The 12876-nt window shown below is 40.6% G+C and overlaps 4 protein-coding genes across 5 annotated transcripts in view; 3 read left to right on the forward strand and 1 right to left on the reverse strand.

Annotated features, from left to right (window-relative positions):
- Positions 1–4237, forward strand: part of LOC128740411 (uncharacterized) — a 57646-nt gene extending 53409 nt beyond the window's left edge. The window contains exons 9-11 of the mRNA XM_053835952.1: positions 2540–2760; positions 3326–3509; positions 3904–4237. Of these exons, the coding sequence (XP_053691927.1) occupies positions 2540–2760; positions 3326–3509; positions 3904–4237 (739 nt within the window). The remainder of the gene's footprint in view (positions 1–2539; positions 2761–3325; positions 3510–3903) is intronic.
- Positions 4238–5971: 1734 nt separating this feature from the next.
- On the reverse strand, positions 5972–7257 carry LOC128742460 (endonuclease G, mitochondrial). 2 transcript variants are annotated; one of them, XM_053838830.1, is made up of 3 exons: positions 7217–7257; positions 6537–7152; positions 5972–6480 (listed from the first exon to the last, which is right to left on the reverse strand). In XM_053838830.1, exons 2-3 carry the CDS (start codon positions 7122–7124, stop codon positions 6091–6093), a joined length of 978 nt encoding a protein of 325 aa, XP_053694805.1. In that variant the 5' UTR covers positions 7125–7152; positions 7217–7257; the 3' UTR covers positions 5972–6090. The 2 variants fall into 2 exon arrangements, with proteins under 2 accessions (XP_053694805.1, XP_053694806.1); XM_053838831.1 differs by lacking the exon at positions 7217–7257 and having other exon boundaries at positions 6537–7175.
- Positions 7258–7737: 480 nt separating this feature from the next.
- On the forward strand, positions 7738–11745 carry LOC128743618 (uncharacterized). The gene is made up of 2 exons (XM_053840221.1): positions 7738–7828; positions 10732–11745. Exon 2 carries the CDS (start codon positions 10785–10787, stop codon positions 11622–11624), a length of 840 nt encoding a protein of 279 aa, XP_053696196.1. The 5' UTR covers positions 7738–7828; positions 10732–10784; the 3' UTR covers positions 11625–11745.
- Positions 11746–11824: 79 nt separating this feature from the next.
- Positions 11825–12876, forward strand: LOC128743799 (uncharacterized). The gene has a single exon (XM_053840467.1). The coding sequence runs from the start codon at positions 11825–11827 to the stop codon at positions 12665–12667; it is 843 nt and encodes a 280-aa protein (XP_053696442.1). The 3' UTR covers positions 12668–12876.

Consider the following 12876-nt stretch of genomic DNA (forward strand, 5'->3'; position numbering starts at 1 on the left):
GAGGTAGTCGATGAATTTGTCTACCTTGGCTCACTGGTAACGGCGGACAATGATACCAGCCGTGAGATTCGGAGGCGTATTATCAGCGGAAGTCGTGCTTACTATGGGCTCCACAAGCAATTGCGCTCGAGCAGACTAAGTCCCCGTACAAAGTGCACCCTGTACAAGACGCTTATTAGACCGGTTGTTCTCTACGGGCATAAAACATGGACAATGCTCGAGGAGGACCTGCGAGTGCTCGGAGTTTTCGAACGACGAGTGCTAAGAACGATCTTCGGCGGCGTACAGGAGAACGGAGTATGGAGGCGGAGGATGAACCATGAACTCGCACAGCTCTATGGCGAACCCAGTATCCAGAAGGTGGTTAAAGCTGGACGGATGCGATGGGCAGGGCATGTTGCAAGAATGCCGGACAACTACCCTGCAAAGATGGTGTTCGCCTCAAATCCGGTAGGAACAAGACGACCAGGAGCGCAGCGAGCAAGATGGTTAGACCAGGTGGAGTGAGATCTGGCGGAGAGTACTCGGTGTCCGAGGAATTGGAGAGCGGTAGCCCTCAACCGAGTTACATGGAGAAATTTTGTTCAACAGGCTTTGTCTTAGGACGGCAAGCCACCTAAGTAAGTAAGTAATCTCACAGCTGGCTGGTATTGTTGTCCTCAGTTGCTAGTAAGTCAAGGTACACGAACTTGTCGACTTTCTCAAATACGTCCCCGTCGATTATCGATAAACCGTCGATAAATTGACTAGATTTATTGAAAATCGTGCCTGGAATTTCAATCGCCGGTCGTCTTATAATAGGTACTTTCGAACGCAATGTTGGATAGCAGGCAAGAAAGACCATCTCTTTGTCAAAGTCCCCTGCGAGATTCGAATGGGTCCGACAATCCACACGAGATTGTCATACAGCACTGGATCCCATCTATCTTAGCCTCCTAGCAAGCTTACCCAGAAAGCCGTTTTTCCATAGCTCATGGTGGTTTATACCATCATATGCGACTTTGAAATCAATGAACAGGTGATGCGTGACTGACCGATCGCACGGACCAGCTTAACCGTGAACACTTAACCAGCTGAACACTTTGAATAATTCTCCCTAGTCTCAAGGGTCGCAGGCCAACAAAGCCATTAGCGCGTACTTCGCAACAACCGCATAAACTCTGAGGTGCCGTAGTTAGCTGCAATTGAAGCAACACTCAATCGTATGAAGTCCAGCATCAAGTGCTTCAGGGAAAGACTGTGTTTCAGCCGAGAATTCAGACCCAGTATTGTCAGCGCATATATTCCATCGGCATTTAGCAAAATCTAGGAAACTGTGACATTTCTGGTAGATTGGGTGCATAGCATATTTGTTAAAGTTGCCAAAAAAGGGGACCTATTTGAACGTGGAAACTGACGCGGCATCATGTTGCTCTGTATCCCTTTCAAAGTACTCCTTAATTGGATCAGCAGAAAATCAACGTTACTCTCTGACGGCAGCAAGCTGGATTCCACGTTGACCATCATGTGTAGACCATATTATGACGCTCCGTATTATATTGGAGTAAATCAACGAATACGAGGAATCTCTTCTTCCGATGTTCGTAAGCTGTGAAGGAGTTCAAGATGAACTACTCCATCTCATCGTGGTTCAGTGTGAGGCGTATTCTTGCAAACTGTTACACGACTGACGGGGTCTTGTCGTACCCTATCAGCGTCACTGCTGGATTGAAATAGAGCTGCGTACTTTCACCACTATTGTTCCTCGTCTTTCAACGAGGATTTAACAGGAGCTATTGATAGTGAACCAAATCGAGAACTAACCTGAAACGTCTGAGTATGACCACGCCGGCGACATTCTCTTGCTCTCCAAACGGCGATCAAATATGCAGAGCCAGCTTGACAGCTCTAAGATCTCATAATCAAAGGCGTTAGTCGCAAAGACCAAGTCATTGGGATTAACACTAACAATTCCTACAATTTCACATTAGTGGGACCACAGGCTAAGGATGTGGAAGTTTTTCAAACACCAGGAGCGATTCGCATCGACAGTCTGGATATCGTAGGCTAGGCTACGCTGCCATGAGCGTCCGAGTCTACCTATTCTGCGCTGTCCCTTCATATTCCGTTCGCTCTTCTTCTCAAAGTATGTCTGATCCACCTCCATCTACGCTCTCGAATTTCTGTTTTATCGGACGCTAGTGACATCGACGCTGAAGTTCCGAATTTGAAATCCAAGTGTGGGGCACGGAGCCCGAACCATCTATCATAGGCAGCGGTTTACGAAGATCTGTAGTTTACGCGTTGTCTCCGCCGATACGCATCACGTTTCGTAGCCGTACAGTATGTACAACAGATTTCTCGTTTTAATATTATTTTTACATAAAAAGTGATCCGTCATCATATATGAGTTATCTGATTTCCTCAATCTTAGGTCTGCACACGTTAGTAACGCGCACACTGAAGTTGTCGATGGATATGATTGGTTTCTACGGCTATGATCGATGATAATGGTTCCTCCTTGTTAATATATTGCTATATGATACAATTTTTTTTGCAGATCTCAAGCGTCAACATACAACTGTGAAATGTCAGACCTAGATCAAAGTGAATTGAAAATGGGTGTTCACTATGCGCACACCAACAACCGAGATTACTGGTTGTTTGCGTGGAATCCTTTCGACTACACCTGTCGCGACAAAATCATTACCATCAGTAGTGGCAGCAACGGTGGAAACCGGGAGAATCACGACCGTCGAATGGACATATTCCGAGAACCGGGTAATAAGAACAGCTCCTCTGAATGGGATTCCCCTCCTAACTTTATCATTTTGCTACCAAACCAAGCCAATAACATTACCCAGCATAATCCAAAGGCATCCACCAATCACAGTAACAGAAACTCTGACACGCACGCTCAAACCCAACCACAACAGCAAGAACAAGTTCACGATCACCAACAACTGCAAAACAATAGAACAATCACAAAAGCTTAGAATCACCCATAAACAAGTAAAATATTCGTATGTCAAACTTCACTTAAAGTTCTCACTCTTCACGTAACAATTCGATTGTTTCAGAACACGTTATACACCATTAAATTCTGCCCAATAGTCTAAGCCATCACATCACATCAGTGCCTCATTATTTAGTCGTGCTCTTTGAGTAACCCTCGTCTCTACTACTTTATATATTTGTTGTCTTTCTATATTACTCCTATGTGTACCATGTGATCGTAACTACGCTCTGCGTCCTGACTCCCTGTTTTCAACCCTCAACCTTGCCCAAAAACCATCAACCCAACCCCGCCCCAACCAACTTGTATAATTGAAACCCAAAAAAACAGGTGATGGAGCTTGGCGCCAGTACACCGTGTCGGGGAAACCCTGCCGCTCTGGTACCAAATGCGAGCGCAACAAGATCACAGGGTTTTACTCGTGCGAAATAGATGGTGGTGAGGTTGGTTCGTGGGACTATTGCTGTAAAACCGATCACCCTTGTGGCTACTCGCAAGGGTTCGAATATCCATGGTAAGATGACCCTATTTCTGTGCATGCTGTTATTTTCCATTTCTTGTTTTACGTTGTTTTGTTTTTATGTCTTAATTCCAATTGTTCATCGATGTTGATAAGTAGATATAGTAAGCTACGGAAGATCATCATCACTGTGTATACAATATGTAGATATGAGTAGACCGGCTTATGCATTCGAACAGATTTCAGTCAAATGCCGTGTTTCAAAATTGATTCGCTTATTTTGTTGATTGTCGTTTAAATAGAATTAGGACGGAAATGACACAAATCTGTTCAATGCTATAGATAAGCCCCACAAACTTGTTTTATCTGGAAATACCGAACGCCTTGAACAATTATTGACATCTTACACTGACAAGCAACACACTTTACTTTCATCATTTGCAAACAGGTGCTTCGTGGGCGATGCTCCCGACCAGTGGCGAAAATGCAGCGATAAATACTTCCCTGCGAAACACCACCAGCACCAGCAGCAGCACCCCAATGGGCTCGCCGATGGTACGCGTTATCAAGACAAGAATAAAAAGGGTGAAATCTATCAGCCACCACCCAAACCCGGTGGACTAAGGCACACGGATGATGTTACGGCACCCGCCGAGCTTTGGCCGGTCACATTCCTGTACGACAAGGGACCACCGGTGATGACCGGCAGCAAAAAACCGTTGGCGTCGAATGCAACCGAACTCAGCAGCAACGTGATCGATTGTAAGAAAGACAAGTGCTAGTGACAAGCTGTGAAATCGTAGAACATCAAAAGTGACGGTAATAAATCAAGAATTAGCATTGAAATATTCTTGTAGCGGAAGTACATATAGCATTTAAAAGATGTGAGAGCAATCCATAAAGTACATGGAAATACTGCCAAATTCTTTTCCTTCTGAGCTTAATTTTTTTATGGCACTATCGTTAGAATGAATCGCTGCATGCTCTTGCCACTTTCTTTATCATTGCTCATCGCCAATGATTTTGCCTTTCAGAATTAAAAGGCTTAAAAGAGAGTCGGCGACCAAATACATCAAATCACGATCTATTTATCGTTAAGTAACTATAAAGTCTAATTTTAACGTAGTTTTAGTGATACTGAATAAAATTTAAAATAAATTTCTACTGAAATCGCAATTTAGTGCATTTTGTTTTGAACAACTTCTTGCGTCTGCGTCACACTCCATTTTGCCACCAAGTATAGATCGCAGAATTTTTCGCTCAAATATCCCAATTCCGTCCCACCTCGGCACCAACACCATTAGGACTCCCACGTTCCCTGCCAGCAACTCTATACTTCGTTTTGATAAGTCCCAATCTCGCTGCTTCTAATTCTAAAGCTCTAAAGGCGTTTTCCACTGTTTTACGGTTGATTCCGATGATATCCGCAAAACCAAGTAGCATGTGACTCACATGCTCACATGGTGTGAGATTGTGATGATAGTCCCGTTCCTCTCCAGGTTTGTAATGCACCTTCCAAGGCAATGCTGAATAGCAGGTTAGAGAGTGTATCCCTTTGCTTTAGTCCCTCCAAAGCCACGAAAACGGCTGATATCTCACTCGTTATTCTGACTCATGATTTTGACTCGTCCAGCATCACACGAAAGCGTGTAGCTCCTTTCATCGATAAACCATGTTTTAGCATTATCTGCCATAGCTCCGCCGCCTTAAATCTCACAAACAGATGATGAATCTGCAAGTTATAAGTTACTTCCGGAACTTATCGAGTAACTGACACAGGGTAAACATCTGATCCGTCGTGGAGCAACCCTACAGAGACTATAGATTATAGATGCGCCGAGACACTCAAAATCCGCTAAATTTTGAAACAAAACGGAGAGTACCATCATAAATAAAGGTAACTCTCCGCTTTCGTTCAAAATTTAGCGGATATTGAGTATCTCGGCGCCTCTGTAATCTATAGTCTCTAAGCGACCCTCACGAAAACCAATTTGATACTCGCCGACAGGATAAAGGAGCATCTTATAGGCAGAATAATTCTCAATTATTGAGCAATGTAACACCTGTCTAGTTTTTACATCCTAGTCGATCTTTTCTAAAAAAAATAGGGCACATAAGACCATTCACCAACTTGCAAATAACACTATCCAATACTCGACATGTCGCAGCGACTCGTAATCGGGAGATGATCAATGATTTTCAACCAAAAATAGTTCACATCGATATTGAAGAAATGTAGTTTCAACAGGACGAAACATCGTAAACGGAGACAAGCTTGATTTTGCTCATCTTAACCATACAGCCATACAGAGACAGAGCAATTTGCTTCTCACAGTGACCAAGGGCTTTCGACGCTTGTCGAAGAAGGTACCATCCGGCTGAGAGAGATCAAATCGATTCGCCTTCGGCGCACAAAGTTATTTGAAGCAAATTTTCATTTTATTCATCCATTTTGAATCCAGCAATTTCAATTTCAATTTTATTGCAAATTTTGAAATAAAAAAAATCTACTTTGCTACATTTTTCTACTTATTCAAGTATATTGCCTAATTGACTTTTTTCATCATTTTCTCACAAAAATTGACAGAAAAAAGTAATAATTCTACTTAATTTATACAAATTAAAGAGCTACAGCTCACAGCTTCTTTCCATTGATTTTCGAGAGCTGGTTACGTGCAACCTTATCGAAAAACAGCAATCCAGCAGCACGTTCTATCGTTTCCGGTGGTACCTGAAACATCGTAAGCGGCGTTCCTTCATCGATTTTTTGATTCGGCAGTACGTATGCTTCCATTTCGAGTCGGTGATCCGTCGTTTCCATTACCACCACTTTGTAGAAGTGCGTCGGAACAGCCACATTGTTGGCACCAATCACCTGATAGCGTACGTACAATTTCCCATCAGCCTCCTTTCTGGGAAGATACAGTGGTCCGGTGCAGCAGTACACGTTGGGATATTCCTTAGTCAGTTTTCTAACGTGCCGTTCAAGGTGGTTCCATTTATCGCGGTTAAAACCGACGCCTACCTGTTAAAACCAGTTTAATCCTATTGAATGAAAAAAACAGAAATATTTTATCTTACTTGCGGGGCCATGTTAGTTAGAAAAAAGGTTTGCTCGCAGTGCTTTTGTTCTGATTTATGATTACCAGCGGCAGCGAGATGTCCCCTATCGAAGCCCGATCCTTTGTAATCGGAATTCAAAGACCGAAAAAAAGGATGCATGCTTTCATCGGGTTTAAAATCACACTTTGACCGATCGACCGCATCGTTGTGTTTAACTCTGTCTGCTGTTAGGTGTTCAAATACCCAATGGGCCACTCGTGTCCTACGATCATATGACAATACGAAATCATCATACGACCTCACATTATCCAAACCCGGAAAACCGAACTTCATTATTTGACCTATACGACTCACGTTGCTTTGCACCACAGCATCACCTCCTGCGGGAACGGGAGAAGCGGCGGATACCGTTCCGAAAATCGGAAGTCCCGGCTTGCGTTGAAATTTCTGGCTAACACATCCGTCTGTAGGTTTATTTACATAATCATCTGCAGTCCACGCTTGATGATTCGCGGATTTCGTTCGTTCGACATAGATACCGGCAAAATAGCTTCCAAGTCCAACAGAACCTAGCAGAAGAATCCTCGACATCGTATTTGAAGACATGTAATATTCGTTTAAAACTGTGTACTATCTAATAAAATACACAAAACACAACTTATCATTCTATCAAAATTCAATCTTCAATATTAAATCACCTATTTTGCCTAATAAAAATTTAGACCCGTAATTTTGACATTCCGTATAACCGTATGTAGAGTTGGAACGTCTTTTTCAAACGACCCCGCTGTTGATCGTTTTTTTACACGTTCTACGTTTTTGTCATTTCTGTTGTTTTTGCTGTGTCTCCTGTTTCGTAAACGTCCGGCCAGGCCTGCCATATGTATACAAATTTTACAAAAATCTGCAGGAATTATAATTTCTGTGTAACAATTACGATGCATGAGTGCATAGGTTGTGTGCAGCGGGAAACGATTTTGCTGCGCAAAAAATCCTGAAGACTACAAATCGCGTATGCGTATACGCGGCGAAGAGTGCCTAAGATAAAGTATATGCAATCCTATAGTGAACAAAATTTCAAAACTTGGTTTATTTACGAAGCATTATTCCCCAAACCCACCGGCATCCCTGCTGTCCGATCTTCTTTTTAGTTTTCTGGTTGTACATTCTACATTGTACTGGAAACTGGATAGATAGTCCATAGTTAGTTTTTCTTTTTACTTAAATTTATACTTTAAACTTATTTTATTTATAATTAAGCTGTTTAATTATTACTACTTTGGTGCAGATTAAACTGATTGTGATAAAAGGTGAGTTGCCGGACGATCTGTTAAATAATTACTGAGTGTTACAATTCATCGTGGCCATTGTTTACATTAATGATTGTTTAAACGCTATATCACTTATACCTAGTCTGAATTAAGCACTTAACCGTGATAGTAAGTAGTGGGTTTTGAGTACTATACTAGAGATCTTGAAATAAATTCCAATTATAACTACAAAAATATTGGGAGTTTTTACGCGTTTTTATCGAGTCTATGTAGCTTGAACCGCTCGAACGGATCCTTTGTCAAGAGCAGAAGGTTATGGCTTCCTGCCATTATCCATTGAATTGTCTACGCCGTGAAAGTTTGATACGCGTGGCTTGAACCACCGCAATGACGAAACTGCATATTGAAACCTGCGATAAGGAAAAACCTCCCAGTTGGCTTCCAGGTACGACGCTAGTCTAACAAGTCAGTCGTATGTTCGAATCTAGGCTGGGAGAAGCTGCTGAAGTCAATAGAACCGTAGCATTGTCCCGCAATTGTCCTGTACTGTAACAGCTGACTGCCTGTCGTATAAAAAACAGAGGCAAGTTTCAATAACAGAATGTAGCACCTAGGCCTTGCTTAAAGAATAAGAAGAAATACAGTCCAACTGTAATGCGGCGACATCAGGATGTTTAAGCAGTAGTAGCGAATTACCTGATACTTCCCTGTATCAAGCAACAGTGAGCATTAAATGCGTTGGACCTGAATTAATTTAAAGCGGTCAGCTTTCGAGAAAGGATTTTATGCATGTTAAAGTCCTGGTAGACTTATTAGCATATCGCCACCTAAATTGGACACCCATCAAAGAGATGGACAATATGCGGTTGTAATGTAATTAATAATCTTTAATGATTTGAGCTATCGCATTCACCAGTTTTTTCACATTGAACGCTTATAATGAAAACCATGGTGAATAGATGATCTATTCGTTATGCTGAAGGTAAAAACTAATGCCAAAAGCAACGACCTTTAGCGTTAACGTGTTGTTGTACATTCCGCTTCAAAGTGATAAAACAAAAATGGAGCACGACTAATATTTCCCATTTTTCGCCATACACCAGTTGCTTCGGGGTTCTACATAGACAGTCCGAAGATCTACCGTGTAAGCTTTCGTAATGTGACACTGTGCCCTAATACTAAAGCTTTCAGGGACTTTCAGCGGTAGCAATGCAGCCTACAAGGATATAAAACAATGAAAGTAGCTAACTGCGTTGCGATTAAATTTATAACCCTTTCTCAAATCAAAATAAACGATCTATGTGTTTTCGCGGTTGTCGCAAACTTTGGAAGCATGGATGCTTACAATATGTTTGATAGAGTTTAGAGAGTGCTTAACACTTTTTTGCTTTTTTCAATATTGAATTTACATAAATCTATTACCTACTTAGGTATTTCCTCTACATTCTTCAATTCGATGAACATGTCTATTCGATTGATAAATTTGTCATGAAATGACACATTAAAAAGCTTACAAAACCTGACTGCTTTTATCCATATGTTTCGGGTTTGTGTCTTATTCGTAAATGTTTGTGAGTATAACAAATAAAAACATGCGTTTTCAAGCAGATTAACGTACCTATATCATTACGAGTAGAGTTAATGCGTGATGTGCACCATAAGCGCGCCTAATTCTGGCCATAGTTCCTAATTCTGCGCACTCCGCAATTCAATCAAAACTTACAAATCTGCAAATTTTCATTTTAATTAACACATCTTGGAACATATGTACACATGTAGTAATTAATTTGAGAATGTTGCAATTTTTACCAAAAATATGCGGTGCGCAGAATTAGACGGTCTTTATAATGCTCAGATTATTATAATTCCTATTATAATTCTAAGTCAAAAATTTTTGATTTGAAATTGTTTTTAGGCGCGCGGTTGTTTCAGATCATGGTGAGTACCGCACCAGCACCGCAGCATATTCAAGACAGTGCCTAATTCTAGATTGTCGTAGATTTTTCTTAAACAATAACAAAATTCCAACTTTTTACAAAATTCTATCGCTACATCTGGTGATTTTATATTAATAACAATGTTCAAATAGGTAGAGTTTTATCAATATTTAAGATAAATCTGTACCTGTCCAAAGTTGGGCACTTTTCTTGAATATATGATGCTGGCACGATAACCATGATTTCAAATACAGGGATACCTCGATATAAAACAACCTCGATATAAGACAATTTTTACCTCGATATCAGACAAATTGCTTTGACATAGTTGGAAACGACACCTGAGCCAATCTTCCAGTCCACAACCGGCGTCATAAAAATGTTCATTTTTTCTAAATATTGCTAAAAATTGTACAAAACTAAAGGCCATTGCAAATCAATTTCAAAGTTTTTGTCACCCGCCTTGGAAATTGGCTCGAAAAATCGGGTGGCAAAAAAATAATTTGTAGGATATGAGTTAAATTTTTTTTATGAAATCAATTGTCTGTGGGCTCTACAGCTTGAAAAACTGGAAAAATGAGTGTACGAGTTGAGTCAACGCTTCTGTCACGAAATAGAAATGGAAGTTCAAACAGTGGAATTTCCGAAACTCGTCCAAAAAAATTTTCTTTCGACATCAGGATGGTTTAAGCAGTAGTAGTCTCGTTGTTCGTAGATTTTTGCATCAAAAATAACAACGTATTTATTAAAAGCAAGAATAGATTTGGTTTTCACGCTTAAACTTTAAATAAAAATGCCTAAAATCCATTTTTTTTTTTGCTCGATTAAAAAATTCTCTTTGTCTTATATCGAGGTAGGTATCCCTGTATTGTCAAGGTAACTCTATTATTTATATGCTAAATCATCATAGTCGGCTATTTTCATTTGTAAACAATTACCATAGATAATCATCAACATTTTGCTTTACCCCTGAATAACTGATGAAAAAGTTTTTTCACTTATTAGTTTTCCCACAAAAGATAAATTGCAATACCGTGCCAGCAACAATTTATACAAATATGCAATCGGCGGTCGATGAAATCGAGGATGAAATCAGCACGTGGGGGTTTTCAACGTCGTTGTCCAGCTACCAGCGGTCGCCCGGCCTATGTGTTCCTGAGAACAAAACGAGAGGTCGTGGTCGTGGCATCACTAACCCGTGCCACATGGCAAATATTCGACTAGCTTCGGAAATTGATGATTTAAACGCACACGCCTTTCCGATGGGCTACTTGGCAACTACCGAAGATCTTCTATCCAGCACGGCGGAAAACGAAATAACCCCGATGCTACGTCAGCTCGGGTTGAGCGGCCACGACGAGGATATATCAAATAAAACAACTAGGAAAAATCCCAAAATGGAAGACGAAATTCGCTTCGATGGAAATTTGCCCATAATACTTAATGCAAAACTTTTTGAGACAAATGTTAAAAGCGAAAGTGAAAGCGATGATGGCATAGAAATTACGGAGAAGTATGATCCCGCACTCCCATTGCATGAACAATTCAGTACTATTCCTGAACTTGGTTTAGTAGATAAGAACAGTAAACTTGAAAAACCTGAAAGTTCTCTGAAGAAACCCAAACCAAAAAATATCAAAAATAGCGGCTCCGATGATTCTGCACTAGGCAGCAGCACCAGCTCTTCATCTAGTCAAACAGCGAAAGGAAAGAGTAAACCAAAAAAGAAAAAATGGCGTAAAATGAGCGCGGCCGAGCTGAATTCGGCAGAACCAATTCGCGATCGTTATGAAGAATGTTATTCTATTGGGGTACATGATAATTCCACGCAAAGTGTTTATGCTCCAAGACAATTGCATGGTGTTAATGGGTTGAAGGGTTGGCCCGCACAACACTAGTTGCTTAAGAGATTTATATTTTCGTTCACTCTATTGTATTTTACCTATATAGACTATGAAGATTTTAATTCTGTACCTACATGTTTAATTTTTAAATGACACGAGATGCAAAATATATTGAACTGACTATCAAAATACTTTTATTCTAATGAAATACATATCACAATTCCGTGTTTCCCTTTTTTTCAGGCTAGGTCAACATGTCCTACGATTCCAACTTCGAAGACATCGAAGATGAGATAAGCAGCTGGGGATACTCGATGTCGTTATCCGACTTTGAGAGATCACGACAATCGGAGGAAATTGTGCAACCCAGATTCAACGGTATAGTTGTCGGACGAGGACGAGGAATCAGCAACAAGTACATAGAAACAGTCAGAATGGCCTCGGATATAAATTCACTGAAAGCTCATCCTTTTCGTATGGGCCATTTACCAACTACCTCTGAGGTTTTGGAAGCTTCTCCCGAAAATGAAATAACTCCACTTTTACGTAAACTAGGCATAAGTGGTCATGACTGGCAAATCAGCAGCCGCACAACGAGGCAGGTACCTAAGCACCAGGAAGAAATTCGGGTGGACCGCAGATTACCTGTTATACTTAACGGTGATCTATTCGGTGCACCGTTTATTTCATCCTGTTCTGATGTGTCCAGCGATAGTGAGGAACCATACGATCCTAGCAAACCGCTGCAGGAACAATTTAAGACGATAAAAGAATTTGCTCAAATTATCGATCATCCAGACACACAGAAGGAAAACGTTCCCATCAGTCATGGAGACTCTAAGGGTAATTCAACATGCCCAAATTCATCCAAACCAAGTTCTACAACAGCTTCAATTGAAATTTCGTCACATTCAACACCTGCTAATGATGATAGTTCTTCTGCAACGAGTATTACAACCTATAGCACTGGTGAACAATACTCGATGGATCAATACTGCGAAGAACCATTACTTAAGACAAAAGACCGGCTGTACACTCCAAAGCAGTTGTATCAAATTAAGAAAATGCAATTTTGTAGGATTTATCCTACAGCTTAATTTCTTTCAATGCGCTGTACCAGATTAACTCATTAGGTAATATATAGCGTAATTTATTATTTATTGGGCTGGTCAACCAGTTTTGCACGAAATGCTGTGAATTAAGAGCGTATAGAATAGACACAATTTTTTCATCCACTTGCAAATCAGGTTTTATGAAAGAATTTGGTAATAGAGTATAAATCAAAGATACAAACCGGAAGTATAAG

The sequence above is a fragment of the Sabethes cyaneus genome, chromosome 3, assembly GCF_943734655.1.
Source record: "Sabethes cyaneus chromosome 3, idSabCyanKW18_F2, whole genome shotgun sequence".
Lineage (NCBI taxonomy): Eukaryota > Metazoa > Arthropoda > Insecta > Diptera > Culicidae > Sabethes > Sabethes cyaneus.